Genomic DNA, 21,677 nt, shown 5'->3' on the forward strand with positions numbered 1-21,677 from the left:
GTATCCCCATGATTCACATGAGTGTCACTTTGATGGTCAGGAAAATTGACAGGTATCTCTCCTAGGTCCTCCTCCTGTTTCTGCCAACAATTTACTGTGTGACCTTGAGTAAATCGCTGAGCAAACCCTTTCTTGCACAGTGAGGTGGCCTAGATCTGAGAGGGGACCATGGGAGTGAATCAACCATTGCAAACTGATATTATTTCTAAGAGAAGGAACAGTGACATTAATGTCAACAGATTTTTGATTTAGCTCAGCTATCTTTTTTTTGTACGACCGAGTTAAATAATTGAAAAAGTAGAAAAGAACTAAAAGGCCTGAGCAATGGTTAAAAAAGATTGACTAAATAAAATTCAGAGGCAAGCTCTGTCTCAAGGAAATCAAAGAGACATGAGAAAGATACATGAGTATCTTGGGGAAGGTCTACAATGAAGAAGCGGAGTACTTTTGAAGGGTTGCTGGTATCTAATGTAGGCACTTACGTATGGAACGTCACACTGGACTCTTTATATAGTGAATGGAGAGATGGTCAAATACAGCAACTGAAGTTCAGGGCACAGTTGATCTCATCCTAAGGTAGACACTTACATTTGGCCAGGGCAAACTTCCACTAGGATAGACACTGCCACAGTCAAGTTGTGCTCAACGGGAACTCCTGAACTGCTGACCCCTAAGACTTTGCTGGACAAAACTGAGCTCTGCCATAGTGCCATTTAGAACAAATTCAGGATTAATAGGCCTAGCAGGTGGCCAAACTTTGTTTGATAAGATGGAGGGCTCATGTGCAGTCTTCTGGAAGGTATAAATAGCACTTATAAAACACTCAGTGGCCCAGGAGATAAAGTAAGGCTGTATCTACATATTTGCTTATTTTTCTTTCAAATGTTCACAATAATACTGCAGCCTTGCAGGCTTTCTTCTTCAAGTGACAGATTCCCTCACATCATGGCAGTTTTATTCATGGACTGTGAGACCTTCGCAGTGCTGAAACAGCTTTTAGAGAGGAATGTACTGGGGTTAACTTTGTTAGACACCTACCTCTATGAGTCTAGATCTCCTTATAGTTAATGGAGAGAAATGGGAACTTCCACTGAATAAAACGTCTCATCCTAATGTCAAAGGAGGTGTCAAAAGCTGCTCGCATAAATCACATTCTAAAAGTGCTTTTTCTCTGTATTGACTCTGAAAGCATGCTGTAATGTCTAACTTAGATGTGCATGTCCAATGTTTGGTGAGAAGACTCCCACCCATGGAGACAGGCTGTTCGGCAAGCTTTGAGGACAGACCTGCACTGGGGATTGGGATGGGGTTTTTTGATTCTAGTCTGATACTCCCTGAATGAACTTATCTGACTACAGGGCTTGGGGGAAAAGGGCCACTGTCGGAAACAAAAAATGAAAAGTGACAAATCTGTTTATTGATCCACTGTGACAAGAAGGAAATTGTGCAAACTGGTGAGCAAATTTTGCTGGGAGGATTTGGGACAGTGGTCTAGGGCAAAAGGCGACAGCTTCCAGTGCAGAGATTAGCGTGTCAGTTTGGCAGTTTGTCTTCCCAGTTGAGCATGCCACATACCAACAGGAAACCTCTGCCCTGCGCAGGCCTTATAGGTGAGTCGGGCCTTGCATCTTGAAACAGATGGGAAAGCTAGTTACTGCTGCATCCTCAACTTAAATGAGTGCTAGGTTTTTCCTTGGCCACTGAAGATGCTCTACAAATCATCAATGTCATGGTACAGGAGCGGTCATCTTGAAACTCTACTGCCTGGTCCGATGAGCTTAGGTTTGATTCTGTTTCTCATTGCAGACATTGTTATCTTTCTAAAGCCCATCCACAAATGCCATGAGGGGATCTTGTGGATAGTAATTAGATCTTTCCAGACATTCACTTTTGTCCTGTCCAAGACATAAGGGTTACAGCTAGGTGGCTTTGGCCAGGACCCACTGAGGAACAGGCTACTGCTGCTGCTAGAGCAAACCAGACATCTCAGAGGCTGTAACTGGGGCCAGAATAATTTCTAGGAGGTTGCGGGGTCACACAGATTCATGTCGCCTGCAAAGCTTGTAGTAGTGAGGAGCAAAAGCAGCTGGAAAACTTTTCATTAATTCATGACTCTCTGCTTCGTAGTCTCTCCTGCTAGTTAATCCTTCCTCCTCAGGCCAGTTTCTTCCTCCTGGAGCCTAGAGAGGAAGCCCAAGTGGGTGACTGTGCTGAGGCCTGGGACTGATGCATGTGCAGGCGGGCTGGAGGCAGACTGAGTAACTGAGAGCCAGTGGGACGGAGGAGACAGCTAGCCACCAGGCTGGGATGCGGAGGGTGTTTTCACATGCCAGGCTGGGATGCTGTGGGATCTGGAAATGATAAGGGAGAGCTCCTCATAAAGAAGGAAGAAAAAGGTTCAGGTACATGCTGCAATGTGTCCAATTGCAGTGGGAGGGAACAGCACGTAGTCCTGAGGTCTTGACTGCACCTTTGCCCAGCAGCAAGATTTTGCTCTTTGTACAAGGCCTGCTGTGCCTCCCTGCGACAAAGGTCAGCTGGCAGGAGTGATGGGGCTCACTGCCAAGTCACGATCCTTCAAGCTCTTTGCATGGCATCTTCCTAGCTTTGTGTTGATCTATAACCAGTGCTCCCCTAAGACTGCACACTCCTCAAAGCCTCTTTTTATACTTCAGGCTAGTCAGCAGTGCTTTTCCCCCTGCCACTCAAACTTTTTCTACTCTACAAACAGCTTTGAACAACCTTGTAGTAGCCTTAAGCAAGCATTACCCTGTGGCATTACTGTTGGGAGCAGCGTTCGCATTGTAAAACTGGGTTCCTGACAGACTTGCTTCAACAGAGCATTTTGTTGGCCTTCAAGCAGTGCCGATTGCACAGTTTCTTTCTGGCTGTTAAAAGCAAGGTCTTCACACAGCAGCTTGTTCCAGAGGCTAGCAGCAGCCCTGGGAACCTCTGGGAGTGCGTGGAGAGCAGAGAGCTGTATTTCTCTCCCTGTCCCACTGGTGAGCATCTACAGCCACCCTGCCAATGTGTGGCTAGGAGAGGGGCTGTAAAGGTTCAGGCTCAGTGGGTTTTGTGTTTGTTTTTTTTTTTTTTTTCCTGTCCCAGTGGGTTCCAGATACAGTTTTCCCTGGTTGAAGAGTCAAAAGCAAATTGTGACTCTGATTTCTGCATTCTCGCTGCACTGACTGCTTCTGTGCTAGCTGTCTGGGTCAGATGTCCCTTGTGCCATTGTGAGGTTAGGACCCATCAAACCACAAGCATGAGCTGAGCGTCCTGTGTGCATTTTGGGAATAAGTGTCACCAGGACAGTCCAGCACAACATAGCTGTTCAGGACAGGGAATGGAAAACCCAGAATGAAGCCCAAACTGATATGTAGCCAGGACATTGGAATTGGTGAGATTTGCTTCATCACAAGTCCTTTATTAGTTGGGTTCATGGCCACTCTGTCTACAGAGGTGCTTCTATATGACATTTCAGGCAATTTTAAGCTGTTCTCTGTCCAAGTACTTCATGATCCATTTAGCCTGGGAGACAAGGGGAGGTCTTCATTCAGCCTTAGTTAGGGAGATGATGGAGTTCCTCTGTTTTCCTGCTTGTTTTACAGTTTCGGTGTAACTCTTCCCTGCCTTCCCTCTAGGCTCGTGTAGGAGGAATGGAGTTCTCCCCAGGGATGGTCTATATCTCTCCAGACAGCCCTCTCAGCTTGCCAGCTATTGTCAGCATTGCGGTGGCCGGTGGCCTGCTCATCATCTTCATTGTGGCTGTGTTGATTGCGTACAAGCGCAAATCCAGAGAAAGCGACCTCACTCTCAAACGTCTGCAGATGCAGATGGACAACCTGGAGTCCAGGGTGGCACTGGAGTGCAAAGAAGGTAGGATGAGGAAGGAAAGCTGACACTGTGTCAGTGTTAGTAGAAGAGAGGCATCCAGCCACAAAGCCTTGAGCCAAAATATCACGAACAAAAGGAGCGTTGAGCCCTGTGGGTATGGCTCAAGCCTGGACATAATCTGACTGCCTATTTTACCTGAGCCCAGCCTTCCTCCACCCTGCCCTAACTGCATTTGCTAACTCGCTGTTCAGGGAGAAACTTGGCACATGTCCCTGGGGAAAGGCTATGTTATAGAAAAGGTGGGACTGCTCTTGTCCACCTTCTTCTTCCTCTCCATGTATTTCTTCTCCAATTTTACTTTAATCTCATTCCTGTGGGTCTGAGGGCCTTCCCCATCATGGTGAGGGAGACATGTACTGTCATGGCTGCATGAGTCGTTCCTTTTTTGTGTCAGCCTTTGCAGAGCTACAGACAGATATTCACGAGCTGACAAGCGATCTGGATGGAGCAGGGATCCCTTTCCTTGACTACCGAACCTACACCATGAGGGTGCTTTTCCCTGGCATTGAAGATCATCCAGTCCTGAGGGATCTGGAGGTAAGAAATCAACACCTCCTGCTTTGGCTTCTCTCATGCCTCCCTGTTCTCTCCTGTATGCAAGAGATGTTATGCCAGTGGTGGGGATGTGATGGCTTACAATGCTGTATCCTGCCAGGGGTGTGAGAGCACCTCACTGAAAATCCAGGTTGAAAAGGGAAGATGATTTCTGCTATCTTAAATATTAAATTCTGTTTGACCATTCACCTGTTTGGAAGAGCCTCATAGATCTGTGTGCATTAGGTCTACTGCAACTGCATTAAGTTTCTTTGTGGTCTTCATCCTGCTGGGTTTTTGTGGTTTTTTTTTTAGGCTGGATTTGAAAGTTCCTGCTGTGCAGGGGCCAGGAAAAAAAGTTATATGGCAGAGCAGCGCACTTGCCTGTGTCACTCCAGCTTTGAATGACACTTATACTACCTAGAGGCCTTTTTTTTTGTGGCAACACCTATAGAAATAACCTGCTGTTGCTGAAGAAGGTTCGCCTTTGCTGTGCCCTGTGGTTGGCAGTGAGGTCAGAAAACCACAGCATCAGCCTGCCCATACCCTGTCCACATCTGTCTCCTCCACCTGAACTCCCTGGACCACAGCAGTGGGAGAACAGTGAGACATGGCCTGGCACTGCTGAGGTCTACACTCAGCCTGCATTGCCTCACTGGTGATGAGGAATTTGATGGGACCCCGGGTGAGGTCTTCCCATGCTGCAAAACTGCTTCAGGCTTTGGCAGATGACAGGCTGTGCTCCAGGGGTACCTGGGCCAGAGAAGCAGGGGTACACCATGGCCAGGGCCAGAGGGTCATTGCCTGAGTTCTCTGCAAGGTCTTTGGCAAGCTCTGAGCTTCAGAGAGGCTCTGGCGTGGGCTGGTGAGATTGCTGGAGGCCACGACTGGGGCTAGTTGGCAGAAAGGAGGACCAAGAGCTGGCGCAGGCGATACCATGCTTGGCTGGCTGCGTAATCAGAGGGGCCTGCTTGTCTTTACTCCTTCCCTTCAGGAGAGGCAAAATTCATCAAACCGTATGGAGAGAACCATGAAAAAGCCCAAGGAGGACTTGTGGGATTGGGTAGGAGGCTGTTACACATTGACTACTGTGTATATTTGCCTTTGGGGTGCAGGCAGAGTGGCTTCGAGCTGCTTTCCCTCAGGAAGAGGGGCTCACAACAAATAAGCACAAGAGGTGAGGGGTGATGAATCTCTCCCTCACATACGTATACGCACACACAAACACTTTCGTTATACCCACAGCCAATTTCAATCCCTATATTCATTAACCTCAGCCAGCTGACCACAAAATAGCACCTGACCCCTACAGAGGTTTTAGCATGGATGCTCCCATGTGTAGATACATACAGAGAGACACAGAGCTAATGTTTCAATCAGCCACCTTTGATCTTGTCTTCCTTTCATTTCCTTCAACTATTTTTCCCCCCCTTAATCCTTTTTAAAGCTTCAACAGCTCTTTCAGTGTCAACATCTTTGGATACCAACATATCAGGAAGGCAGCTCCCATTCTGCTCCCTCCTCTGTAGCACCTAGAAGGAGTTGCTATTTATGGCAAAAGGCCCCAGCATAGATCCCTCAGTGAGCGGTCTTACTTATTTCCAGCTCATTTGCCAATTAACTGCTTCCAGATGCAGTACAAAATACTTTTCTTGGTTTTTTTTTGTTTGGTTGGTTGTTTTTTTGTTTTTTTTTTTTTTTTTTTTTTTTAATTCTCCATAATAACCCGGGGATAGACAATATTAAATGTTCAAGCAAGTGAGTTAAAAATAATTATTCGTGGGATGGGTGGTAGTGGTTGGTTGTCTCAAGCTATTTACTAAGTAATTTATTTGCTGTATACAAAAAGAGTTAAGAGCTTTAATTTCCAGAATGAAAAAGTAATGACTTTTTAAGGGCCCTTGCATTACTTGGTTGTTTAAGCATGCCAACTTGTTTTGGATTAAAGTGCCAAATCCGGTTGGTTATTAATACATACATCCCACAGCGACACATGTTGCTCTATGTTGAGATCCTCTAGCTTTCAGGAAAGCTTTTTCAAGGGCTAGAACAGCTTTGGCAACATGAAGGAATGAGTTTGGGGTTTTCTGTTTAGGCTCCATTTTTGCTGTAGCCAGAAGGATGGGAAATGGTAAAGCCTGCTGTAGACTGTGGAGCCTGGGGTCCAGTGTTGATGTCCTGAATTGTTCTATAGAAAAACTACTTCACCAGCCTTCCACAGCTGAGAAATATATTACAGACTTATCAACCTTTCTGTCTCTAAACTATCTCAGCTCCCAAGCACAGGGGTCCTACTGCAGTGGGATCTCCAAGAGACATCCCAACTCAGGGTGTCCTCACACACCTTCATATACCTAGTTCTTCAAACCAAGGCCCAGCTGCATGACCACCAACTCAGCCACTGCCTCACTGCATCTCTTCACCTACTCAAAACCTGACCCCAGGCTCTTTTCCCCATTCACTTTCTTGCTGCCTGTCATAGCTTCTTAAAGCTGAACCCCGAATCTCTGTAAGCAGGCTTTTTTCAGGGATAAAAAAGAGGTTTTAGGTAAAGCTAGAGTGAGACTTCACTTTGACCACAATAAAAATATAACATGGTATGGTACCACATCTAGGCACTAGCAATCTAGTTTTGATGTACTGTTAAGAGAGGAAAAGACAGGACTGGACAAGAATAATCTGACTGTGGCTAGGAGATGTCTCAGGCTTCCTAATCATTAGATGGTGTATGTATGGACTCTCTTCCTTTTTACAGGACTATCCTGTGATACAGAAGGAAGGATTCACTTGCCTGCTAGATGCAAGTTCTTTTTTTTTTTTTTTTTTTTATTGTTTCTGCTGTTTGAAGCAGCTTTTCCCTGTCTCAGTACTGACTTCTTCTTGATGTTAAAGTGTATTTGGAGGAGGGAGAGGAGCTGGAGGGATGAGAGCAGAGAGGTAGCAAAGGGGGTGTGACCAATTCAGGGAGGTCTGACAGCAGATAGTGAGGGAAAGGTATAAATTTCCTTTCTTCTTGTGCAGGTCCCTGGTTATAGGCAGGAACGAGTGGAGAAAGGCTTGAAGCTCTTTGCCCAGCTCATCAACAACAAGGTTTTCCTGCTGTCCTTCATCCGCACGCTGGAGTCCCAGCGCAGCTTCTCCATGCGGGACCGTGGTAATGTGGCCTCACTGATCATGACAGTGCTGCAAAGTAAGCTGGAGTACGCTACTGATGTCCTCAAACAGCTCTTGGCTGACCTCATAGACAAAAATCTGGAGAGCAAGAACCACCCCAAGCTGCTGCTCCGGAGGTAAGGGTGCCTGGGGCTGGAGTGAGCTGGCCTGGGCAGCCTGAGCCCCACTAACATAAGCATGCTGGTCATCTGGAGGAAAGGGGCAAATTTTTGTTTGTGCAGCAGGGTGTGAAATCAGGATGGTACACAGCCGCAGCTCAGGGGACCCTATATGCCATGAAGCTGTTTGTCAAGAGGGTTAAATAAGGCAGACAGGGTTGAATGAGGATTGAATCGCTCTCCCTTTCTAGTTCCCAGCTCATTTCAGACTTCCTGACAGAGCATGCCTCCTCTTCGAGGACTCTCCTCTTCCTCGCTTTTGAGCGAGTGTGTCTATAGATCTTGCTCCATCTCCTCCCTAACAAAAATGTAGTCAATGATTAAAAGCTACAGAACAAAACTACCTCTGGATTTTAATATGGATCTTCCATAAAGCTTTGTAAGGGCAGGAAGAGCCCATGCTTCTCCGTCCTTATTTTGGTCTCCTCGTGTGCTTGAGATGCTTGTTTATGCTTATGTTTCCTTTTGACCTGAAATCTCCAGTTGCAGTTGTAGGACCTGTACCACAAGGAAGAGGCTGTATTATGTCCCTGGTGAATAAGTCAGTCAGTTGCTGATGTCTCCTGCCTGGGATGTGGACTGCCCTGCTTTGTTTCTTGTTCATGAGTGAACTATGGATACCTGGAGAGTTTTGTGCAGCTGCATTGCCTGTCTTTCCCTAAGCAATGGTGCTGGGAGCTTGTTGAAGACAGTAGAAGAGCTGAGCAGGACAACAGAACAGGTTTCATACAGGGCACAAGTTTGGATTAGTGCTTCTTGGCCAGGTCTAAGGTCTACACTCCATAGTTCCATGGGAACCCTCGGTATAGAAATCTGCTGCTCTGTCATTAATGTGCTTTCCCTGCCTAGGGAAATGCTGCCTCTTCTCCCTTTAGGATCACATTCATCTCCTTTTCAGAGTCTGAACCATCCCTTCTGATTCAAGGACCCTGAGTGAAATCAGTGGAGACTTCTGGAGATGAATGGCCTTTGCCACTGCTGAAAGGCAACTTTGAGGAGTCCTCAGCTGATTACAATAGATGGCTTGGGCAGGGAAGAGATCTGTGGTGCCTGCAGGGAGGCTTTTTGTCTGCCCACTATGGAGCAGAAGGCACTCCCTGGCATTCAAGGCAGCAATGCCAGGGGCAGAGGTTGGACTTTGCTTTGGTGTCAGTTGACTCCCCGATGTGATTCAAGCCCTACAGCCTGGCTGGTGACCTCGCTTCCGCTGTCCCCAGGCTTCTTTGTGCTTCTCCTCTGATGCTGAATGGCACTGCCTCCCTCCAACTGTCTCCTCCCTTCATTTTCTCCTTCTGCTTCCCCTTTCTCCATCTCTTTTATCTTCCCTGCTTTTCCATTCCTGTCTTGGCCTGAGCATCCCAACTTTCCTCTTTTTCCTTCTTCCAGCTCTTTTCTAATTCTAGTCCTCTTTTTTGGAAATGAAATATGGCCCTTGGAAAGAGAGTCTGTGAACAAAGAAGGCACTTCCACTGTTCCAAGCTCTGAAAACACAAGGAGAAGTTAGAGACATCTCTGACTTTTTTCTGACTTTTTGTGTTTTTTTAACGCTCTGAGTTTATGCTCCGAGATGGAGGTCCTGCACTGAGCAGCATCAGGACAGTGTCCTGATGAACATGTGAATAGCTCAATGCCTTGGGTCAGATGTTGGTGTGAGGTCCTCAGACAATTATTTGAAGCAGGTGGAGTCAACTTGATGCTTCCCCTCTCTCCCTGTGAGTCTGCAGAAGGAAGGGAATCTTCAAACACTTTCTGCAATGTTGGTTTTGGGGGTATTTGGCAGGAGGAAGGAGCTGGCCTGAATTATCTTCCCACCTCACCTGTGTCCAGTGTTTGTCCCACAAGACACCTGCAGCCTCAAAGCGATCAAGGTTGTCAGGGCAGAGAGCAGCACCACAATGGCATTTCAGTTCTTTTCTTTCATGGTAATGCTGTTTGCACCATGCCATGGGTTCCAGGTGTCACACCAGGGAGCGTCAGAAAGAGCACTCTTCTGGCTGATATTCCCTGAGAGAAGCTCAGACCAAGATAAGCACGAGTATTGCTGGAACTGATATCGCAACATGACCCATGGAGGACAGCAGCTAGGTGACACTGACCGAGGGAAATACAGGGCAAACAGGCTGGTTTGGATGGAGGCAGTCTCTAGGCAGAGACAGAGTGGTGATCACTGCAAGCAGAGGAAACACAGCATTAATCTGGTAGCAAACTGGGACTGTATCACCTTTCTCTGGTTGCAAGCAAGAAAAGAGGAGTGACAGAAAACCCCTGTTATCATTCCTCCCTGCACCATCCCCACTATTTAAGTGAGGATTTGCCCACAAGAACAGAAGAATCTCTGTGGAAACCAGGCTAAAGATGAACTGCATTTAGCTAGGGAAGGGACTGTCGCTTGCTTTGTGTTGGTGTAACAGGGCACTGCTTTCAGGCAAGGTTGTTGGTTGGTTCCATGCATATAGCTCCAACAATGCAAACCCTTCCTCTTGCAAGTGTCACGCTCCAAAAGAAGCAAGATTAACTTTATGTTGAAGGGAACCTAAAAGGAAAGTTGCAGCCCTAAGCAAGAACCCCTGCATGGCTTTGGTGATAGCCAGAAGGAAGACTGACTGTGATTCATCCAGGCAGGGAGTCTTGCTTTCTTCTTGATCAACACCAGTGCATGTACTGGAACCAACACAGGTTTATCCTGTGCTCCTGGTGCCCGCAACACGCTTACAGGTCTTAGTCAGTCCTTCTGTAGGAGAAGCTCACCCTGAAGACTCGAGATGGACTTTTGTTTGATTGAGAACAGAGTGTTCAAGGGCAAGAGGATGGGTTCTGTGAATGCACCACATTGACACATTGAAGACTATAATCACTCCCAAATGCCAGGGAGATAGTCAGAGCCAGATAACTATTCTCTGGTGATTTAGAGCTGTCTGCCTTCAGTATTTATATAGCCTGCTTGTCATACAGCCTAACTCTCAGCTCCTCATATCTGACGGTTTTATCCTCCCTGAGCTCCTCTGAGAAGGTTCCATCAAACGTTGTCATCTCACTTTTACTGATGGAGAAACTGGGAAACAGACATACAGGGACTTCCCTAGTCACAGGGATATCAACAGGGCAGTAAGGATTTGCCTGCAGGTTTCCTACATGCAAAGCGAAAGCAGAGAACCTAGGATGCGCTTAATCCTGATGGTGTCATGCCAGACTTTCCACAGGGCTCCAAGATCTGGGCAGTAAGATGGACAAAGCCAATCTTTGACTAGCCCTTTGATATGACCAGCATGACTAATTAATTTCCAATTTATTTTTTCTCCTTGGCTGATTTTAGGACAGAGTCTGTGGCTGAGAAGATGCTCACCAACTGGTTCACCTTCCTTCTGTACAAGTTCCTCAAGGTAAGAGGAGCAGCATGCCTGGATGAACAGCTGCTTTAATACATTTCTTGTTGGTGAGGTTTAGTTGGGGCAAAAACTTCACGGGTATAAAGGAAAAGGATTTTTTTCTCTGAAGGAGGCTCACTGCCTGATGGGAGAGGGACTGCTTCCTGATCCAGGGAGAACAAAGAAGGACACTTTGTTAGAGAGGCAGCCTGTCAGTCTTACTCCTGTACAGAGGTGAAATCTGAGGGTCAGTGCTGAAACGTGAATGATTTCAGAGCTTGTTGGAGACCTACATTGAAAATGCTCTCCTTTTATTAGCAGGCTCAGATCTCCGTTACGTGGTGACCCATATTTTCAATGCACAGTGGTTGGAGATCTCCTCCCACCCAGTTCAGAACTGCTGAGTTCTGAAGAACAGAACAGAGACAGTGACTAGAACTGCAGAACAGTGCTGAGGCCCAGTGCCTCCATCATACCCAGTGTCTTCTTCATACTTACCTGCTTTACACACACTGTAACCATAACCCTGCTTGGTTTAATTTAGGCCTGAGCCCAAGCATTTCTTGGCATTAGGCTGTCTCAAGCCTGCCCTGGGCAAGGCCATGTGTGATCTAAGTACAGAGGGCTGGACACAACACCCCATGTCAACCTGACTGCTCCATCCAGAGCCCAGTATGGGCTGAGGCTGCTGCTGCTTTGTATGCCAGTGGGAGGGGGAGGTAGCACTGGCTTTGCAGGACACCATCAGCAAAAGAGTGAAAGGACTTGAGACACCCCTTGAAGCCCTTTCGTTCTTCCTGGGGGGTCTCCTTGTGGTGGTGTGTAGTGAAAAACAGTCTTCCAGCCTTTGAGACCTGCCGCTGAATGCTGGGTGATGGCAGTTTCCCCGTGGGATACACACTGAACTCAAGCACGCTGATTGTGCAGGCACCAGACTTGGAGCCAGCCTTTTTGGCAAGAGCTGGGCTCTGCATCTCCCTCATTCCCAGTGCTGTTGCTAGATATCCTTGGACCTTACAGCCCCGTTTGGACAGCATGGCCATCCTCTGCCTGGCAATTCAAGGCTTTATAAATCAGTCCCATTCCCCTGAGCCTTTCCCAGGTGCAACCAGTCCAAGGATGAACACATGGGAAAGTTCTGAAGGTCCCTGGAAGGTAATTTCTGTGACTTCAGTATCAGATTCCTGCTTTCAGCTGAAAGGAAAGGATATAAGGAGGTGACTCCCTAAAGAACTGCTTTTATAATAGGCTTTTTTTCACCCCACTCAGCTACTTGTCTTCTTGCCTTAGCCTGAACAGAGGCCTGATAAGGGCAAGAGACAGGCACACAGAAGCAATATGCTGCTGGCAGATAAGCTAATTAAGTGGGAGACAGGTGTAGGAACTGAGAAAGGGGCCACTTTGCTTCAGATTATTAACTTGTTTTTGCTGGGATCTACACCAGAGGAAAATGACCTCGCTCGTTGAGTTTGGACACACTGAAAGAGAGGGCAAGGTGGGGAGGAGGGGAGGAAGGATGGAGGGATGAAGGGGAAGGGAGCCAATAGAAGAAGCCTGAGGAAGAGTGCATGACAGCAAATGTGCAGAGGGAGTGCAGCAAGGGAGGAGAGGCTAGGAAAAGTGTGGGAATATGAGTGCAGGGAGTACGAATGATGGGAATGAGAAATTAGGGAGAAGTGTGCTTTGCTGGCCCTGCCTGTGGGCTGCTTGTTGCTCTTCTGTGCTGGGCTCCACACATCTGACATCACTGATGCAACCATACAGATCCAGGGGCTCACCTCCCCTGGATCATGGAGGGGCTTCTTTTTGAGCAGCCCTATTTGCCTCCAGAATGAGAGGGGTCAGGGGGACTGCTGACTCTGACCAGACACCCAGGATGGGGCATCAGCAGCCCATCTCCCTTTCAGACCTGTCTTCCTCTGGGACCCAACCCACCACCTGCTCCAGTGCAAAGCTCTGGCCTGGTGGCCATCACTTGAACAGCTCCTACAAGGCTTTGCTAGCCCCAGCATTGCCAGGGAGCACCGGCACCTCTGTCCCATGAGAGGACATTCAAGAGGGCTGGTTGTACTCTGTGGAAGTGGAGAGTCACCTCTCTTCCTAGGATGTATGGAATAAACTGATTCCCACTGATGCATTTGTCTTGAGTGGTTGGGGGTGGCAAATCGTGGCAGTTATTGAGATGCTGTGTAGGTTGGGTTCTCACCTCTGCTCCTCCTGTTTCACCTCATGGTTGTCTGTCACCCCTGCAGGAGTGTGCTGGCGAACCTCTCTTCTCCCTTTTCTGTGCCATCAAGCAGCAGATGGAAAAGGGTCCCATCGACTCGATCACTGGGGAGGCCCGGTACTCACTGAGTGAGGACAAGCTTATCCGACAGCAGATTGATTACAAGACACTGGTGAGTGCTCTGAGGACACCTTCCTATGGGCTTGTCCAGCCTCTTCTAGAAAAAGTGGATTTAGAGAAAAGAAGCCAGTGATGGGCATGGTGACCCTCTGGGACAATTCTTTCTTGCAACCTAGCAGGGTAACCCCTGATGCATCCCCTAACACAGCAAGGTTGATAGCTGCAGCATCTGCTTACAAAGCAGATCTGCAGAGACAGCTGCTTCCAAGTTAATTCCATTGTGCCCAGAGCATCTTCAGCTCCCCAAAGGCCTTGCCTGTTCTCTGAAAGCATCTGCACTTATAGCTGGGTAGGCTGACAGTGCCAATCCTTTACCATTCCTTGGATTAGCTGAGGTCCAGGAGCATTGGAAGACAAGCATGAACCTTGTATCATGAATAGGCCTGTGAACATGGAGACAATAGATATGGGCAATTTACTCTGTTCTGTTAGACAAAATGCTTCCCAGTATCTAACCCTTTTCCCTGGAGTGACATCCACCCTTCCAACATCCCTCTGAGTTGTAAGTCAAATGTAATAGTCTTCCTACATTAGGAAGGTGGGGTTGTCACTGCAAGTTGTCACCCCCTGGCAGGGGCATGATGCCCACAGTGGGGTTTCTTCCTCCCCACTCTCGGCACCCCCGGGGGTATGTGGCCACCCCACCGCCCGCTCCCTTCTCCCCAGTGCCCAGCACCAGGGCAGAGCTGCCCAGCGCCCAGCCCGGGCACACCAAGGGCTGGTGTTTGCTGGGCAGCGCCTGCCCGGGGCGGCAGCCCTTGGCCGTGCCGGGTGTCCCCAGCGCGGAGCTCAGGCAGGTGGGCACCAGCCCCTTGGCCGCGGGACACGTGTGATCCCAGGGACACCCAGCTCAGGGCACGGCCAGCCCAGAGATGTCTGAGACCTTGTGGGCATCAGTCAGTGCAAAGCCTATATCCTTATGCAAGTGACAGTAAAAACAGTTTTTATGAGGCTACATTGCAAGGAACTTCTCTAGAATAATACCAGGGGGGGGAAAAATAATCTGTTTCTCCAATGAAGATTTCAGCATCAAGGAATGTATTAGAGGTACACAGTGAAGGGACCTATTATATGTTCTCTAGAGCTAATGCAGCTATTCCTCTTGAGCAAGCACAAGTCAAAGAAAAATGAACTTGATTTAAAGATTTCAAGGGAAAGAAAATTAATCCTTGTCACTGAGTCATTTGCTTCAAAATGTAATTGTCTGCATAGTGAAAGACATAGGATCATAGAATCGCAGAATGGTTTGCATTGGAAAAGACCTTAAAGACCACTTAACTCCCACCCCCCCTGCCATGGGCAGGGACACCTTCCACTAGACCAGGTTGCTCCAACCCCCGTCCAACCTGGCTTTGGACACTGCCAGGGATGGGGCAGCCACAGCTGCTCTGGGCAACGTGTTCCAGAATGCAATTTCAAATGTGCAGCTTTAGCTTCTACTCTGAAATTACATCCTTTCCCCACCTAATTAAAGAACATCAATTAAGGAGCATTAGAGATCTCTTCTTAATGTAAGTGTTTGTGGGCCTTCACATTTTCCTGGATACACTAAATCCACTGAGCTTCTAAGTCTCTGCAGGAAGAAGAAAACTGTCTAAATCTTCAAAGATTCTTGTAATTTCTTTATTTCTCATATTCTTGTTCTCAGAAATGGTGCTGAGATGCTCTGAACTTAGATTATTTTATTTGTGCCTTCAATTGAGGGATGTACATCTCACTTAACTTTAGCTAGCTTTGAGAGCTATGTCCAGTCGATGTTAGTTCCTTGACCTGTCTTAGATCTTAGCTCAGGTGGGCTAACGCTAGAAATGCCTGCTTTTCTTCAATAACTACAGACAGTCTAGAGCTGAGCTTTGATTGAATCCAAGTCTGATGGGAGGCTAGACTTTATTCTTAAATAAGACTACGATTTTGTTTTGTGTATTAAAAACGTGACTTTTATTAAATCAGCAGCGTAGTTCTTTTCTGTTACGTGTGGTTGTCTAGTAATTCAAAGGCCCGATCTCACATGGAGAGAATGAGCAAAAAGAAGAAAAATGCAGACACAGTGATCACTTTCACCAAAGGAAATCCCTCCGATCCTTTTAGGCTTGATATAAAGCAGCCAGCAAAGGGTAGTAATTATACATCAGCCTGAACAAAGCTCTCCTCCATTCGCTTTGTGTCGTTTGATGTTAATCAGCTCTCCCTCTTACATCTCAAGAGCAGACAAATATACCCCGATAGGAATCTCAGCAGATTTACAGAGATCAGCTTTGGTGAAGGAGATTAAGAAGAAGCAGACTATGAATAGGATTGTTCTTTCTTTCTGTTTCTCTTTATTTCTGTTTCATTTTGTCCTTCTTCTGCCTTCCTTAAGCAGTCCGTCATATTTTATTAAAAATATATAGCAATGGAATAAAGAAAGAACTGATTCAGTATTCATAATACAGGAATTCCCTCAATGTCTCCTGCTTTCTACCAAACACACCTGGTCACCACTGTGAGTTTGCAGTGTGTGTGTCTAGAATTCATTGGGTTGGTCACGTTTCATGAGTGCTAGATGACTTCCTGACTGAGTTAAATAACAATTCCAGCAGTGGAATGCATTGAAACAGGCTCTTTATTGTCATTATTCCAGAAAGATAAGGCTGGGGGTTCTTTTGAAAGGCATTTATTCTTTAGGCTTCATTAATCAAGACCAACTATTTTAAAACATGGTTTCAAATATAGTTTGAGTGAAAAGCACATCCAGAGAAATTGACTCATCCAGCGAGAAAAAAAGAAGACGGAGCATATTCAGACATTTGGAATTATTGATTTTATAATACACACCTCATGAACTAAATTTAGATTGTTTTGGTATGATTTGTCCAAACTAGATAGCTCAGATTTGCTGTCTGCCATGTCCTGCAGTTCTCCAAGGCAGCAGCCCTCAGTGTCTCAGGGTCTTTGCAGTCTGTAACAATGTCTGTATTCACAAGGGATTTTTCAGTCCAGGAGAAAGTAAGCTAGTTACAGATGTGATTTGCTAGAATAAATGTGTTGCAGCTAAACAGTAGGCCTTCTCCCAAGCTGTATACCTCAGAGAAACACCCTCTTGTGTTAATGTCTTCGCTAGCAGCCAGTGCTCATCGTCTCTGGTCTGCAGTGTTATTAAAAACCCAGCTAGATTATTCCATCTATGAGAGACAGGAAGATCTCATCCCTGCTGACTGCCATCTGCCTTTGCCAGAATCCATGATTTTTTAACCATTCACTAAACAAGAGTTCAAATGCAAAACCTCATTCCCTACTGCCACTGCTCTGCTGTCACTGGGAGATGAGAGACTATCCATCTCCTGCATCAGCTTCATTTCTGTTGATACAAATAATGCAGGGGAGCAAAGACCTCGACGTGTGTTGGAAGCTGCCAAGAGTATTGGCTCATTAGTGCTTGGGGGTGGCAGGCAGGAGCTGCCCAGTACATCTTGAGCAGTGGCATGCTCTGTGTGGTCTCTGCACACCTCAGTGGCTCCAGTGCTGAGAGCCTCATTGGATCATCTCTCCTGACAACATATTCCAGATGGGTAAGGATACTTCCAGCTGACTTTAGTTAAGGCTTTTCAGGGAATTTTGGTAGCAAGGAGGAAGCCACCACTAAGGTATCAGAAAGCTCTCCTATGCTCGGCTTTTTTTCGGGTCCTTCTCTTTTTTTGCTGCCAAGCCTTGCTGTATGCCTGCCCCCTAGAACCTTCCTTAGCCCAATCTAGAAAGGAGAGAAAGATGTCTGTCCCTGTGACAGAAATTGTAGTGATGTCTTGGTCTCAAGGCAGACCACTCAATCACCTCAGAGAACTCAGAGCCAGGGTGACCATATGAGTAATCACAAACTGTGCCTTTAATATTTAAATGCCAGTAATCTGTAGTGGAGATCAGGGCTTAGCTGTGCTAAGCATTGAATGTATGTATAGACTTAGAGACAGCTCATGGCTGGAAGGGCTGGCAAGCGAAAAAAGCCCAAGGATATCAGAAAAGGTCAATAAACACAAATCCATTGAGATGACATGCCCCAAGGTCATAGAGAGTCAGTGGGAGAGCAGGGCTCACAGAGGAGAGCCTTGCTTGCTCCCAGTCCTTTTCACATTGACCCCATAACTGGCACCGTCCTTATACCATACTGACACAGACCTCAATGCATGACAGAACAGTGGTGCCAAGTGTTGGTGTCCTCTCAGCAGCAAAACATTTGCATCTTCTTGAGTGACTCCCCCCATCCACCTTGCCAGCTGTGCCCCACAAGGCTCAAAGGCAGCCATTGAGTGATGGAGTAACAGTGAATGCATTCATATCGGCATCACAAAACTTCTCTCAGAGTGACTAATCATGTAGGAATACAACACAGGCCATCTCAGGGATCTCTTCCCCACCAGTTAACATCAAAGATTGTGTTGACATAGCTTAGCAGCACTGCAGGAGCAACGGAATTGCATCTCTGTCTTACATTGGTTGTTATGAGAACAGCTCTGGTGGAACACAGGGCAAAGCTTTCTCTTCCATTGAGGCTGAAGCATCTGAACTCTGCTAAATCGATGAAGCAAATGCTTAGATTTTCTTTTTCTCCTAGTCATCCCCTTCCAGGGACAATCTATAGAAGCCTGGGCTTACAACAGAGGAAAACTTTGGGTGTAAGGATGACTTCCATCGGGTCCGTGACAATCTCCAAAACCTAGCCATTTAGTGTGTGCGATACACGGATGTACCCTGCAAACCCAAAGTCTTTGTACGAAGTTCAGCTCTTCACAAGAGAACAGCTGGAAAACACCAACCGAGAGTGGATGTGAAACCTGGGACATGTATGTCAAAGACACTGTGTTCTGGGAAGGGTGCTGGTTTCTGTAAGCAATGCCTGAATTACCTAAAATGTTGTGAGGAGCCTCCTGACTGTCTTGAACACCCTGGGATTCAGGGATTTACAGCTACTACCAGCTGTTCCTATTGATGCTTGAAACCCTCAAGATCAAAGTTCTCTCTACACAGCCCTTTGAAATGTCGCCTCCCTTGCTCCTTGTTCTTCCAAATGAGATGGAAAAGAGGAAAATAAGGACTACTGTAGTCAGGCCATGAATGATCATGGCTCACTCAGGCAGATTTTTTTTCTGCCACCTTCCAAAGCTGGCATGCTGTGAAATTCAAGGACAACCAAGTTATAAGAGCAAATTACCATTGCCAGCTTCCAGCTGGGTGATGTACCACACTGCATGGTGGGTACTGGTGTGATGGACATTAGTCAGCACCTGCAGGAAACATTGGGTCTTCTGGACCAGGTGTTGGCCTGGTAGGGTCACCCAGCTTATTTTAAAGACCACTAAGTGCCTTCATGTAGGGAACGGAACTGAACCTGAGGTGTTTGCATCAGATGTGAATCACACCACAGAGCTTGATCTGACTGGCACCAGCTCATTTCATCTCAGCTGAGCTCGGATCACTGAGAGAGACCTGCAGAGTGTCTTGGTCTCCAGAATCACGTGTGACCCCCCTAGCACTCTCAAAAAAGCTGTCGTAACCTGCCATCACTGCTTCATTTCCCTACAAGTGTGTAATCATTTAGGTTGGAAAAGACCTTTAAGATCATTGAGTCCAACCATAAACCTAACGCCATGGAGGCTCCCAGCAATCAGGTGTTTATTTTTTAGATATACCTGAGGAGTTTGCAGAGGAAGAGGTTTCTGCAGGCAAGGAACAGGCATAACCCCAGAGGGCTGCAGCTGGCTAGATCAGCTAATAAGCTCAACACTGGATGAATTTCAACAGTGCTTTTTATGCATAGTTCTGTGATCCTTTGAGATGAAAGATGCCACAGAACTGTAAATCTGTGCTGTTATTATTATCTGAATTGATGCTTCTTCAATACTGCTGGAAGTGACATATAAATAATAGCATTATGATCTAATCAATATCTCATATTTACATCTCCCCTTTCATCCAGAAAGATCACAGAGCTCTTTGTAAGCAATGTCTTCACAAGTCCCTCTTAGTTGAGCATTACAGCACCAAAGGGAGCCTGGTGAGCCAATATGTAATTATGCTGATATGGTTTCACCCAGTTTCAAGCCACTTTGAGATCCCACTGCATCTTAGTAGGTTAAGACAGAAAGTGATGGAGAGTCCAGTACCTGTTACGTGCCATGAAAGGGAATGTACTGTCAAGGTAGAATCGGTCATGAGGCACCAAAACTAACATGTCTGCACTTGTAGAAGTGGCGCAGACACATTTAATGACTGAATATAGCCAGGAGCATCACTGAACACTCCTTCCAAGTGCAAAGGTGTGCTAAGTTTATAAAAGTTTATAGACTTCACACTCCTGTAACCAGAAGGGAGCAGAAAGCTCAACATAGACATGGACCAAAGTTAGCAGGCAGATTGATGTTAAACACTGTGTGCATGTGTTTAAGGTATCCCCCACTTCCTCACCATCCCATATGCTTTGCATTTACTTTTGGACAGAGTCTTTGGAGAAAATTATAATCTCCTTCTAAGAAACGAGGGGCCTCTCTAGTTGGGTCAATTTTCTTATTCTAAATGTGAAAGCAGAAGTGGTTGTTGTTTTGTGTTTCATTTTTTAAGAAGCCCTGCATTTCAAATTAATAACATTCTTCTGAGAAGGGGGTAGGTCAGTCCTGTAGCTGTGCAGAGGATGTACAAACTTAAGGCCAAGAGATTGAAGAGCACTTTTACCTGAATTGTCAAAGTGAGGTGGCAATACAAGGAGGCCACTACTGAATTACATCACCTCACCAGCTCTCTAGGGAGTGTGGAATGAGTCAGAGCCCAAGAAAAGCTTTGGAGAGCCCTTGGGATATTGGTTCAGCTCCAGCCAGGGTTAGGACTGGTTGCATTTTTAATGGTTTCTATGAAAACTGTGTCAATGACAATTGTCTGGTACCATTTGAGTCAAAGCCGTTTTTACTGCAAGCACCAGAACCTGAGCTGGTATTCATGGTCTTTCTGTTATTAGGTATAGCGAAGATGTCCAGGGGATGAGGCTCAAATCTAAGGGACTGTTCCCACAAGTACAGCAGTTTCATCTCACAGAGATAAGTGGCATGAGACACAGGTTCAGAAAAAAACTTCACATCAGCCCTAAGTCACTGTCTGCAACATCTGGGAGCCCACAGCACTTAGCTGAGAGCCAGGTGCTGAGTTACCTTTAGTTCACTGCACACAGGCAGAGGTAAGGGGTTGAGAGCAACACAAGCGTGGGTACATGGCATCCTCCTGTGTGCAGCCATATCTCTGTGCCCTCTTGTAGGAGAGAATACTCTTGGTACACATTTTTCCCCTTATTGCACCCTAGATCCCTCTGGCTGTAGGACGCAGAGACTTGCAGGAAGGGCAGGCACAGGGTACCTGTGCTGCTGTGAAATGTGTGGTGCTTCTTTCTCAGGTCCTGAGCTGTGTGAACCCTGACAACGTGAACAGCCCCGAGATCCCAGTGAAGATCCTGAACTGTGACACCATCACGCAGGTCAAGGAGAAGATCCTCGATGCCATCTTCAAGAATGTGCCATGCTCTCACCGGCCCAAAGCTGCTGATATGGACTTGGGTATGTGAGTGCACAACAGGCCCTGACTGCCCCTGGGCAGGGGGGAGAGGGGTATGGGAGACAGCCACACTCAGTCCAGACACTGTTTGCTGGGGCAGGTGCCACCTCTCCAGACTGAGTGTGCCTTTGGTGCTTGTGCCAGGCAGAGCAGCAGCAATGGTGAGAGGGCAGAAGAGACTAATTAAATTGATGCATTATGCTCCTGGCTTGTGAAATATTTGGCAGTGAGGACTTACAAAGGCCAGTAGCCATCCTGCTTTTCTGCCCTCAGAATTCAACTTGGATAAGGGTATGGAAAAGGCATGGCTGGGGCTATCCTCGCTGCCCTGCCAAAGACCCCTGGAAAAAAACCCTGCCCAGGGTGGTGTTGTCAGCAATGTTCAGGCTGCAGAGATTTATTCCTAGCTCTTCTCTGAGTAGTGAGGGTTTGGATTACATATATCTTCTTGCTGAGATAGTCACAGCCCATGCAGTACTAATTACTCATTGTCCAGGCACAGGAAAGGGGATGAAGCATCCTCCGTTCAGTGGGCTGCATCTATCTCATCGCTGACTGCTTCCTTCTCCAGCCAGCACC

At 46.8% G+C, this 21,677-nt stretch overlaps 1 protein-coding gene across 2 annotated transcripts in view; it reads left to right on the top strand.

Annotated features, from left to right (window-relative positions):
- The window catches only part of PLXNA4 (plexin A4), a 470,690-nt gene that overhangs the window by 402,706 nt on the left and 46,307 nt on the right, over positions 1-21,677 (top strand). For both annotated transcript variants that reach the window (XM_080393429.1, XM_080393430.1), the window contains exons 20-25: positions 3,642-3,876; positions 4,289-4,431; positions 7,450-7,718; positions 11,074-11,140; positions 13,378-13,524; positions 20,941-21,100. In XM_080393429.1, the coding sequence (XP_080249555.1) occupies positions 3,642-3,876; positions 4,289-4,431; positions 7,450-7,718; positions 11,074-11,140; positions 13,378-13,524; positions 20,941-21,100 (1,021 nt within the window). The remainder of the gene's footprint in view (positions 1-3,641; positions 3,877-4,288; positions 4,432-7,449; positions 7,719-11,073; positions 11,141-13,377; positions 13,525-20,940; positions 21,101-21,677) is intronic.

This window comes from Falco punctatus, assembly GCF_963210335.1.
Source record: "Falco punctatus genome assembly, chromosome: 6".
NCBI classification, from domain to species: Eukaryota; Metazoa; Chordata; class Aves; order Falconiformes; family Falconidae; genus Falco; species Falco punctatus.